Below are 13,053 nucleotides of genomic sequence, written 5' to 3'. Positions count from 1 at the left end.
TAGCACAGCTTCTCCCTGTGTCCCTCAGTCTTCCCGCTCTTTCACTCTAACCCAGCCCCTTTTCCTTTGTGTAACAAGCTGTCATATCTGTTCCGCCCGCTAGGGACGTTTTCCTTTATGACGTAATTTGTAATCAAGTTATGATTTAATTATGTGTATGTGTAATTCTGTGTGATTAGATAGGTATTTAGTAAATAAATGATTAAACCCAATTTTGTATTGCCAGTTCGTGCAGATATCTGAAAGTTGTAAATTCTTGGTTGAGACTGAATTAAGAAGACGATTAATATTGACTGCTATTGATGTAAAATATTACTAGGTCTTTAAGAGTTTATTCGGAAGATAACAGCTCTATAAATATTATTTTGTGGTGCCCGACTCTCTAGTTAATTACATTTACATGATTAGCTCAATCAGATGATAATAATTACGGAGAAATTATTTAATAGAATAGCATGTCATATCACTTAATCCGGCATAGCCAAAGACACGACACAGTGGTACGGTACAGTGTGTTACAGTGCTTGCCGTTAATGTTTGTTCAAACCATCAGAGGGTATCTTTAAGCAAATCTACTACATTTATTAAAATCAGGGTATTTGAAGCCGAACAGATGCAATCTTGAATGCATGCCATGCAATCATGAATACACTTCATGATTCAAATTCAATTGAATTCCTCTACTCTACCTAAAACATCCATTAATACAATATGTGTTAGTGCTTGATTTTAGGCAAACATATTTGACAGCTGCAGTTTGAGATGATATATAAAAAAGAAAATACATTTTACAAGTAGCCTATGTAGGCCTATATCCTACTGTACTAAAACATCCGTTAATACATGTCCTTCAAAAATATAAATCTATTTGGATGGTTAAAAGCTGACATTTGGTCATTTCTAACTCAAATTTTCCATTCTCTGTTCTTTTGTTGATATTATATCCGGGCCTTTATTTACGATTATTATTTTTTAAAGAATGTATTTTATTTTTTCCCCTGAAGAACACAAACCCCACATTCAAATTAGTTTTGGTCACCTATTCTGGTCACCTATTTTGGTCAGCTATTCTGAGAGTATTGGTTGGCTATTGTCTAATTGAATGGCTCATCAAGGTGTGAACTTGTGACCAATGTCCATCACTGCTGTAAGCCCAGTAGTTCATAAAAAATAAAAACACAGCATCTACAGTAGTAGTAATACAGTGCATTCGGAAGGTGTTCAGACCCCTTGACTTTTTCAACATTTTGTTACGTTACAGCCTTATCCTAAAATGGATTAAATAAAACATGTTCCTCATCAATCTACACACAACACCCCATAATGACAAAGCGAAAACAGGTTTTTAGAAATGTTTGCAAATGTATACAAATTTAAAACAGAAATTCTTTATTGACATAAGTATTCAGACCTTTACCTATGAGACTCTAAATTGAGCTCAACTCATCCTGTTTACATTGATTACATTTTTAAAAACTATTTTAGCTTTGTCATTATGGGGTATTGCGCGTAGATTAATTAGGATTTTAAAACATTAACTTCTGTCTTAGTACATACATTTCACAATTGTCAGTGTTCATATTTAATATAAGCAATATTTATTATACTTATCTATGTTGTGGATGAGCGCGTTGTTTGTTTGTTCTATCTATCTGCTTGATTGAGAATTTGTTTTCCTTCTTTTTACATTCTTTCTTCAATATAATCATTCTTCATTAATTCAGTAGGTTAAACCCGTTCATTCAGAAGGTTAAAACCTAGCTCCTACCCTCGCTCAGATGACTGACCGAATCTACCGGTAGCCTAAACTGTGGCACAAATTTAGGAATTTTTCACACCCAACCAAGCTTTAAGACTATCCTTTTGTAAATTAATGGAGGTGTGAATGCTTCTGTCCGAGAGTCTCTTTCCTCTGCGCTAGAGTCCTGCATCGGGCAAAATAAAAAAATGAGGTGGTTCCAGAGTTGAGAGAGAACTTGGGTAAGTACAAATGGTGTGGACTGACAATAAAAAAATAAATAGGATACTTGTGCCTTTCAGCCGATTACATAAACAAAGGAGTGAGTGTGTTTGGAGAGGCGTTATCCACCACAGCGTGGGGCAGTGGGACAGTTTCTTGTGCAAAACTGCAGATAATATAAGGCCAACTATTTTGAAAGAACACTTGGGGATATTGATTTTCTCTATCACTTCAGATGCAAAACTCGCCTTAGAAACAAGCAAACAGACTACTCTTCACCTGGTAATTGCATGGTTCCAAAGGAAAAAGCGTCACCTACAGCTGTATTTTTGGTGTCAGAGAAAAGACGGCATACTTTTCCTGCACAGGAATTTGCAGAAGTTTGAGTAAATAATCTGTTTTCAAGTTATTGTTTCAGTAGCTTTATTTGTTGGCTAATTCAGGCTTTCATCATAAACTATAACCCTATATGGCCTGCGTAAGGTTAATTCATGCAGAAAAGAGGAATTAATAGCATACTGTCAGGAGTCATGAAAACAATTGGGCTAAATTGGTATTCATTATAATCATTCAATCAGAAGGTTAAAACTCATAGGTCTTAGGCACGCAGAAAATGAAATTAGATTACCAGGTACATTTTTTATTTGATTTTACTGCCTACAGTATGTACAGTAGAAAGGGAGTGGCATGTTATAGACTTTTACACAACATTGTTAATTAAATTCAAACGCTATAGGCTAATAGCTAATGTTGGAATATGACAAGCTCGCAACACACATCTGATTATTTATTATGAATAGGATTTATTTGATTGAATTTGTTTACATTCCTCATTGCAGCCTCAGAACCGCAGACCACGTGTATGGCGTTGTGTGGGGTGAGCAACATTGTGAATAGAGTGCCCCATGGTGGCAGTGGGGTTATGTTATGGGTTATGGTATGGGTAGGCATAAGCTACAGACAACGGAAATGGCAATTTGAATGCACAAAAATATCATGCTGAGATCCCGAGGCCCATTTTTTTTTAAAGATTGACCAACAGATCTATATTCCCATTCAAGTAAAACCCAAAGATTAGGGCCTAATTAATTTATTTCAATTGTCTGATTTCCTCATATGAACTGTAACTCAGTAAAATCAATTAAATTGTTGCATGCTGCATTTATATTTTTGCTCAGTATAAATGTAATAAATAAAACAAATAAATATAAATAACTTAGATCTTCAAAAAAAATTGAAAACCTTTTTGCAACCATTGTATCCACAATGTCAAGTCAGTTTAGGTTTGATTTGGTTAGCTAACATGATATGAAAGATGCAGCAACACCAGATCAACAGTATCAGCTTTTTGGCCACTTGCCCTGGTTCCTAGAGGGAGGTGGACAGCAGTGTGAAGGGATGCAGGATTGTGGAATCACTGTATCATAGGGGACTTTTCCATTCTATTGCTGAGGTGTGGTGGTCTTACTGGCGCAGAAGCATCACCCAGGTGGGTGCTACATTTCAGTAGTGGATGATACAGACTACCTACAGAGGATGAGCTGTGAACATCGAAGACGATGAGGTGCCCAATGTGGCGCTTTGTGGCCTGTTCGTCAGATGTTTCTAACTCCCTGCCTTGCTGTTCCATTGATGTTCCCACCGCTCATGATACTACCTTTCCAAACTGCCCATCATCTAAAGCTGTGGAAGACCATCACCCAAGAACTGCCTGATCCCTAATTTGTACTTATTTTTGAAACGACAGATTCTACTTGTAATGAAAAGCCCTATATAAAATTAAAATATTCTAATAATAATGAATACATTATTATTACTATTATGTGCATAAATGAGGCCCATACAGACGACGTGCCTAACGTTTTTTCCTGACTGTACTCTTTCATTCAGTTTCTTCTTTACATCAGCAAAGAATGACTCTGTGTTTCAGAAACTCACTTTATATACACTCTGGGCTATCTCTCTTTCCACACTGTGGTAAATAAACCCAGCTTGTTATTTTATAATTCATTATTTAGTTTTTTAGAGGGAGAGAAACAAAAAGCTTTTATCAGCGTTTTAATTCCCTCTTGCGATAGTCTGGCGCAATGACGGAATCACGCAATCCGCCACAATCTGCCACCATCTACCTCAAACGCGCCGCAGCAAAAGCTCAAAACTTTAAATTGCGGAATCACTATATCGCTTAAATCAACTGCTGAAAACGGATAACTACTGATCCAAAGGTATGTATGGCTTGGTTAACGTACTGTATATACAATGAGCTTACAAAACATTAAGGACACCTGCTCCTTCCCTGACAGACTGTCCAGGTGAATACAGGTGAAAGCTATCTCTTATTGATGTCACTTGTTAAATCCACTTCAATCAGTGTAGATGAAGGGGAGGAGACAGGTTAAATAAGGATTTTTAAGCCTGGAGACAATTGAGACATGGATTGAGACATGGATTGTGTAGGTGTGCCATTCAGAGGGTGTTGTATCAATATGTTTGGACCATGACAGTAGCTAAGATGTGGAGAAGTCTGTCCATAAAAAAGCGCTGCTCTGCCTTCTAACAACACTACCAACAAGGCAGGTCCTACAGGCCCTGGTTTTGTCGCACCTGGACTACTGTTCAGTCGTTTGGTCAGGTGCCACTTGCAGTTGGTTCAGAACAGGGCAGCAAGGCTGGCCCTTAAAGGTATACAGAGAGCTAACATTAATGACATGCATGTCAATCTCTCATTGCTCAAAGTGGAAAAGAGATTGACTTCCTCATTACTTATTTTTGTAAGAGGTGTTGATAAGCTGACGGTACCGAGCGGTCTATTTAAAATACTAGCACACAGCTCGGACACCCATGCATACCACACAAGACATGCCACCAGAGGTCTCTTCACAGTCTCCAAGTCCAGAAAAGACTATGGGAGGTGCACAGTACTACACAGATAGAGCCATGACTACATGGAACTCTGTTCCACATCAGGTAACTGATGCAAGCAGTAGAATCAGATTTAAAAAGCAGGTAAAGAAATACACCTTATGGAACAGGGGGAGGTAACACAAACATAGGCACAGACACATGCATACCCACAAATGATAACATACGCACAAGTACACATGGATTTTGCGTTGTAGATATGTGGTAGTGGAGCATGGGCCTGTGGGCACACACTTAGTGTGTTGTGAATTCTGTAATGAATGTATTGTAATGTTTTTAAAATTGTATAAGTGCCTTAATTTTGCCAGACCCCAAGAAGAGTAGCTACTGCCTTGGCAGCAGCTAATGGGGATCCATAATAAATACAAATGGGCAAGAAAAAATATAGAAGTGCCTTTGAACAGACTAAGATAGTAGGCAATGCTCCCTCTAAGCTGCGTGCGTGCAGTAACCCCAAGACTGCTGTGCAGCTCCACCGGGACTGCCGTGCAGAAGAAATATCAGCCACATAGAGAAACACGAGATTTAACTTCACTCAACTTTCTGGAGCAGTGGTCACCAACCGGTCGATCGCCAAACATTTCTGTAAAAAAGCCACTGGCCAATCAGATGGCTCAGATTATGTCTGCAGTAACATAGCAGGCATAAAATAAACCTACAGCAAAGTTGATACTGTGAGATTTCAACATGTTTAAAACCATGACTAGAGAGAGACTGTCAACAAACACAGCAAAGAGCTGCTGTTTTTATGACTGAGTTCATGTTTAACTTCTTACTCAGCACTATCAACACTTTCTATTCAATAATTTTATAAGCCATAAAATGTGCATTCTTCCTATTTCAATTCAGCACTACAACAAGCACTGCAGCAGTAATGAATGAGTTAGAAAGTATATGGAATGGGTTCTGACTCCTGAATTTGAAATATTGAGTGCCATAGTCTGATTTCTAAACCAGAAGTTAATGGTTATCTGTAGGAGTAATCACATGGTTGCAGGCACTGATAAGGTTGGAGAGATGTGGTTTAGTGAAGAATTGGGGCAGAGGTCAGATCACATTCAGGGAGAAGGAACAGTTTATTGTTCGCATCGCTTAACTTCCTGCCTAGCAATAAAGTTCGAGAGAAGGAGGATAATTCACCTAAATTGGGGTATATATACACTTGTGCTGGTGGCAATATGTCTTTGTCTGTTCAACTGTTCGAGACTTCGGGTGAACAAACTTGGTTTGAGCTTTCCTAATCGTCTGTGAGTTTTACTCGGTTCATTTAGAACCTAACATTATCTATAGGCTTGCGTTGTTATTATTATTAGCTGCTTGGTCTTTTTAATATTGAGGAATATTTAACTTTCTCTGTTCATAGGAGTAACAACATGAATTTGTGCATGAGGCAGAAACAATACGGTAAGACTCAAGTTTCACCATCAGCTGGAAGACGGTGTCCCTTTTTCGTCAGTGTCAGTGGTGAAAAGGGAGAGTGGAGAGATGATGAGAGGTGGATCCTCAGTCTGCTGCTCTCTCCCTCTGCTGAGACTGACCATCAGATGCAGGCACCATCAGCCCAGTAAAATACAATTTAAAAGCAAATGATTTAAATGTATACTCACTCAGCTGTGCCTCACAAGTAAAACAACAATGGATCCATTACCAGTGTGATCATATAGCCTACCTCAAATTTTGAAATATATATATTTCTAAATGGCCCAAACAACAATGCATTGGGCAGGGCAATTCAAGCAAAGCCAATATGCGGTGATAAAGTATTGGGCATATAGCTTACGACACAAACCTCATTGCTATGGTACGGTTTTTAATTGGTCATGTTAAAAAAAAAACCTGAGTGGTAGATCTCGGCTTGCATTTTGACTAAGAAAGTGATCTTGACTCAGGAAAGTTTGGTGACCAATGTTCTAGAGTTTTCCCTGTTAACACTATCCACGATACCCTTTGCTGTAGCAATTGTGATCGAAACAACTCCATATTAGCCACTTTCAATGCAACATACAGGAACAAAACTAACTAACTAGATTTTGTTTTAGGCACAACACATTGGAGTACGCACGACTCAGCCCGTACTCTACACAGACCGGTAAACTGGACTTTGTTTACAGAATGAGCAGTCATGAGTAGATACACTTGTTTTGAGATCAAAACGAGAGCTGCATGTAGCCAGGTGTGCACATTTTGTTCATATCCTTTGCTAGTTAGTAAGTTACTAGCCCAGTTAAAGATAGTTTGTAGTCAGCAATAGGGAAGTGATTGCTTCCTACAAGAGCACAAAACATGTACATTTCTAGACTTTGAAAAGTGAGTCAGTTAAAAAGCTTTTTTTTTGCTTAAAGGGGAGGTGTTCTATTTTGAGACAGGCTTGAATAAGCTAAGTAGCCAATAGGCAGAGGGTAGCATCATTTGTCTGATTCTCTGTAATAATGATATGTGAATAATAGTATATTTTATTTTGTAAAGTGGTTTCATGCATCAAACAGCACAACAACATTTTGCTTATTTGGCCAATGTTAAAACTTTAACAAAATGGGTATAGCCTCAGTGTTCACAATAAACATGCTCTGGAAGTTGCACAGAATTTTCACAACGTTCAAGTTTGCACTCAGCAGACCTGACATTTGCTCAATGACAAAACAAATTAGAGGGAACATTGGTAGTAGGTGCCAAGCGCACTGGTTTGTGTCAAGAACTGCAGCACTGATGCGTTTTTCATGCTAAAGTGTCTCCCGTGTGTATCAAGAATAGTCCAGCACCCAAAGGACATACATCTAACTTGAAACAACTGTGGTACGCATTGGAGTTCATTTGGCCAGCATCCCTGTGGAACGCTTTCGACACCTTGTTGAGTCCATGCCCTGACGAATTGAGGCTATTCTGAGGGTAAAGGGGGGTGCAACTCAATATTAGGTGTTCCTAATGTTTGGTATACTCAGTGTAGTTTGATATCTGCTGAACACTGAAATTCTATATTTTTACCTCAAATGTATCAATTTACAGTGGGGCAAAAAAGTATTTAGTCAGCCACCAATTGTGCAAGTTCTCCCACTTAAAAAGATGAGAGAGGCCTGTAATTTTCATCATAGGTACACTTCAACTATGACAGACAAAATGAGAAAAAATCCAGAAAATCACATTGCAGGATTTTTAATTAATTTATTTGCAAATTATGGTGGAAAATAAGTATTTCTTTTTAAGTGGGAGAACTTAAGTGGAGAACTTAAGTGGGAGAACTTGCACAATTGCTGGCTGACTAAATACTTTTTTGCCCCAGTGTATGTTGGAAGGTAAAACCAAATTATATATGAATGTGGCTTCAAGCAGAGAGACAGGCAATACTGTATCAGTTGACAAGTCACGTCGAAAAGGTGATCTTGTACAACGTTGGATGCGGAAGAAATGGCATACCACACCATGCTACAATGTTAGTCGCCAACTGCTTTACAATACCCTTATTCCTGATGATTTGTCCTATGTATGTAATGTCTAAGGATAATGAAACCTGCCATTGGTTAAAAATGATAAAATAAAATGTTTTCTTTGTCAAGAACTGTATGAAAATGATATTTACCATCTACTATTATTTCTATTAAGCACTTAAAAAATAATAGTTTTGAAATGTGTATCTTGTATTTTTTGCTATTTGGATTAAATGGAAGTTAACATGCCTAAAATGGTAAGCCAATTATATCTGATGTATTGGTGACTAAATGAAAATGTTCCCATGGTATTTCACGGAAAACATACATTTTTCATGAATGACTCAAGGGTGAAAGCACAATCAAAGGTTCTGACTATAAAGATAGGGAGCATTACAAGTGTTATCAGTTTAGAGATTGGTATTTATGAATTTTGAAAATATACCACTTAAAACTGAGAAGCACTAAATAAATTATTGAAAAAACTAACAAATTACCAGAAAATCATATCAAAAGCAATATTGCACAAAGAGTTTTGCTAAAAGTATTATTATATTATTGATCAATTGACTATGACTTTTTAAATCACCCAGTATTGCTATTTGCAGCATTAGCTCCAGGTAAATGCTGCAATTCTTCAGCCATTCCTGGACCTGTGACCAAAACTGAGCTACATATGGACAGTGTCGTTTTGCGTATCAATTCATAACCCATCTGCCACGGAATCAAACATTTCTTCCCAACTATTTTGGAATCTATATGGCACATCTGTCTCATTTTTGATCCTTAAATGAAACTGGTCTAATTTTATTCATCACCATTTTCTTTAACCAATTTTGGTCTTTAACTTCTTATGGCTGCAGGAGCACTATTGAGTAGCTTGGATGAAAGGTGCCCAGAGTAAATGGCCTGCTCCTCAGTCTCATTTGCTAATATATGCATATTATTATTAGTATTGGATAGAAAACACTCTGACGTTTCTGAAACTGTTTGAATGATTGTCTGTGAGTATAACAGAACTCATATGGCAGGCAAAAACCTGAGAAGGAATCCAAACAAGAAGTGAGAAATCTGAGGCTGGTATATTTTCAAACCATTCCCTTTTGAAATCCCTGTTAGATATGAATGAAGATTCTGCTGTGAAGTGGGGCTGAATAAGAACAGAATGCATCAGACTACTGGCAGAGTGCCAGTTCCAGGTCACGCGCAAAGCAAATGATATCTTCCTGCGTTCTGTTCATCCTCTAGACACAAAGCAATTCTCCGGTTGGAACTATTGAAGCTATATCCTAATGATTGATTCCGTAGTTAGTTTGAAATGTTTCTTCGACCTGTAATATAACTTTTTGAAGTTTTTGTCCGAACAAACTGTCGACCAGCTCCAGTGTTTGGATAGGTGTACCAAACGCGCTAACAAAAGTAGCTAATTGGACATAAATAATGGACATTATCGAACAAATCAAGCATTTATTGTGGACCTGGGATTCCTGGGAGACTTTCTGATGAAGATCATCAAAGGTAAGGGAATATCTAGCATGTAATTTATGGTTATAGTTGACTCCAACATGGCGGCTATGCGACTATTATTCTGGGCGCCGTCTCAGATTATTGCAGTTTTTTTGAAACACAGCGGTTGCATTAAGGAGAGGTATATCTATAATTCCACGTGTATAACTTGTCTTATCATCTACATTTATGATGAGTATTTCTGTTGAATCGATGTGGCTATGCAAAATCACTGGATGTTTTTGGAACTAGTGAATGTAACACGCCAATGTAAACTCAGATTCTTTTTATATAAATATGAACTTTATCAAACACAACATACATGTATTGTGTAACATGAAGTCCTATGAGTGTCATTTGATGAAGATTATCAAAGGTTAGTGATGAATTTTATGGCTCTGTAGCTCAGTTGGTAGAGCATGGCGCTTGTAACGCCAGGGAACGCCAGGGTAGTGGGTTCGATCCCCGGGACCACCCATACGTAGAATGTATGCACACATGACTGTAAGTCGCTTTGGATAAAAGCGTCTGCTAAATGGCATATATTATTATATTATTATTATATATTATCTCTATTTGTGCTTTTCTTTCTCTCTCTCTGGCTGGTAAAATTGGCTGTGCATTTTAGTGAGTTGTTGGTGACCTAACATATTCGTTTGTGGTGCTTTCCCCGTAAATTATATTTGAAATCGGACACTGTTGTGGGATTAACAACAAGACTACCTTGACAACCATATAAGATACATATATGTTTGAGGAATTTTAATTATGAGATTTCTGTTCTTTTGAAAATGGCGCCCTGTACTTTCACTGGTTGTTGTCATATCGCTCTTGTTAACGGGATTGCAGCCATAATGCAGGGCCGACAGACAAGTTCCTTACTTTTTCCCCCTTCCACTTGCCTCTTCCATTTTTGTGGTAATGCTGCAATTACTTGGTTGTAATTTTGGGTAGAGCATACATTTCCATATATTTGTGTTAGCTCCATGTGTGACATAACTCCACCAGTCCTATTTATGATATAATTTACAAATATTATAACTTTTTGTAAATGTTTTTATTTTTTATATTTTTTTTTATAACGGTTTATATCAATTAGTATACCTGAGTTTAATCACAATATTTGTTGTATTATTTCTTCTGTCTTTTCTGGTGGATTAAACTGAAATTACAACCATCTTTTTATGGCTTGTTAAAAAAATAACTATATTTTTGAGATAATTTTGTTTTCAAATAACCGAAAGTGAGCGGCTGTAATCTGAATAATGGGAAAAAGGGCCATTCTTGAACATCGGATGAGACATTCTTACTAATTTGCAAGAGAACCAGATTGGTTTAAGTATAACTTTTGTATGACCGACGCCTTTAGTGAAAGGTCTAATGCTTTAATATTTAATCATTTCTGCACTCCAAATTCACATTCATTACATAAATAGGCCATTCCAAAAACAAATCTACATTTTTTGCTCATATAATAAAAAAAAACAGGTTGCTAGGTGTAGGCAAAACCATAAGCAAATAGGTCAACTGTGATGTGACTAAAGAGATAAATCAGGCAGAATTTTCCACAAATAGACAGCTATTTTCCTTCCCACGGCAGCAAGATCTTATCTACTTTTGCTAATTTTCTATTAAAATGTATTGGAGTGAGATTATTTCTTGCTTTCGGGATATGTATACTGAGTACGTCCACATCCCCATCAGAAAACTTTATTGGTAAACTACCCGGTAATGTAAAAGTTGTCTTTTCTTGTGTTCGAATACATAATATTTATCACAATTTGGTTTTAATCCAGAGAGGTTTGAAAAAGTATCTAGATCCTCTATGAGGATGTGGAGGGATTCCACACTCTCAGAGTTTGTGAAAATGTTGTGTGTGTTACCTGTGCGATACGGTGGTGCTGCAGGTTGATGACTCTGGACACAGCCATTTGAATGCTGCCAAACACCGCCACCACCTCCAGGATCTTATCGTCAAAGGACGGCGCCGTGAACGTCTGCAGGGATGAGGACATGTCATTTTTTACATAAACTGATTGTAAAAAACATTAGGAACACATTCCTAATATTGAGTCATTGGGGCATGAGCTCTACAAGGCCCATGTTGACTCCAATGCTTCCCATAGTTGTGTCAAGTTGGCTGGATGTCCTTTGGGTGGTGGACCATTCTTGATACACAAAGGAAACTTTTGAGCATTCTTGACACACTCAAACCGGTGTGCCTGGCACCTGCTACCATACCCCACTCAAAGGCACTTAAATATTTTGTCTTTTGCACATTCACCATCTGAATGGCAAACATACATAATCCATGTCTCAAGGTTTAAAAGTATATATTTTTACCCGTCTCCCGCTTCATCTACACTGACTGAAGCAGGTGTTTCATATGTTTTGTAGACTCAGTGTAAATTCCAAATATATTGTGCAGAGCTGTGGTCAAGTGGCAACACTCCTCAGCACATGTCACATATACAGTGTCTTCAGAAAGTATTCACACCCCTTGACCTATTCAAAACATTGTTGTGTTACAGCCTGAATTTAAAATAGATTAAATTGAGGTTGTATCACTGGCTTACACACACAATACCCCATACATGGTATTATGTTTTTAGACTTTTATTCAAATTAATAAAAACTAAAAGCTGAAATGTCTTGAGTCAATAAGTATTCAAACCCTTTGTTATGGCAAGCCTAAATAAGTGCACACTGTGTGCAATAATAGTGTATAACATGAATGACTACCTCATCTCTGTACCCCACACATACAATAATCTGTAAAGTCCCTCAGTCGAGCAGTGAATTTCAAACAAAGATTAAATTATAAAGACCAGGGAGGTTTTCCAATGTCTCGTAAAGAAGAGCACTTACTGGTAGGTGGGTAAATGTAAAAAATCTGTGAGCAGTCACCGTCCTCTCCGGCAACTGAGTTAGGAAGGACACCTGTATCTTTGTAGTAACTGTGTATTGATAAACACTCCAATGTGTAATTAACAACTTCACCATACTCAAATGGATATTCAATGTCTGGTTTTCGTACTTTACACATCTACCAATAGGTGCCCTTCTTTGTGAGGCATTGGAAAACCTCCCTGATATTTGCGATTAAATCTGGTCCTTTGCCTTATTTGACTTGGTAAGCAAATGTTTACTCTTGAACTTATTCAGGCTTGCCATAACCAAGGTGTTGAATACCTATTGACTCAGACATGTCTATGTTGTTTCAAATTCATTTGTAAACATTTT

At 37.6% G+C, this 13,053-nt stretch overlaps 1 protein-coding gene across 1 annotated transcript in view; it reads right to left on the bottom strand.

Moving 5' to 3' along the window:
• The window catches only part of LOC123994821 (diacylglycerol kinase delta-like), a 167,818-nt gene that overhangs the window by 22,514 nt on the left and 132,251 nt on the right, over positions 1-13,053 (bottom strand). The window contains 1 exon segment of the mRNA XM_046297832.1: positions 11,694-11,807. Coding sequence (XP_046153788.1) covers positions 11,694-11,807 — 114 coding nt within the window.

The sequence above is a fragment of the Oncorhynchus gorbuscha genome, linkage group LG14 (genome assembly GCF_021184085.1).
Source record: "Oncorhynchus gorbuscha isolate QuinsamMale2020 ecotype Even-year linkage group LG14, OgorEven_v1.0, whole genome shotgun sequence".
In the NCBI taxonomy this organism is placed as follows: Eukaryota; Metazoa; Chordata; class Actinopteri; order Salmoniformes; family Salmonidae; genus Oncorhynchus; species Oncorhynchus gorbuscha.
Note: the sequence above shows the minus strand (reverse complement) of the source record. Positions and strands in the feature narration are given on the sequence as shown.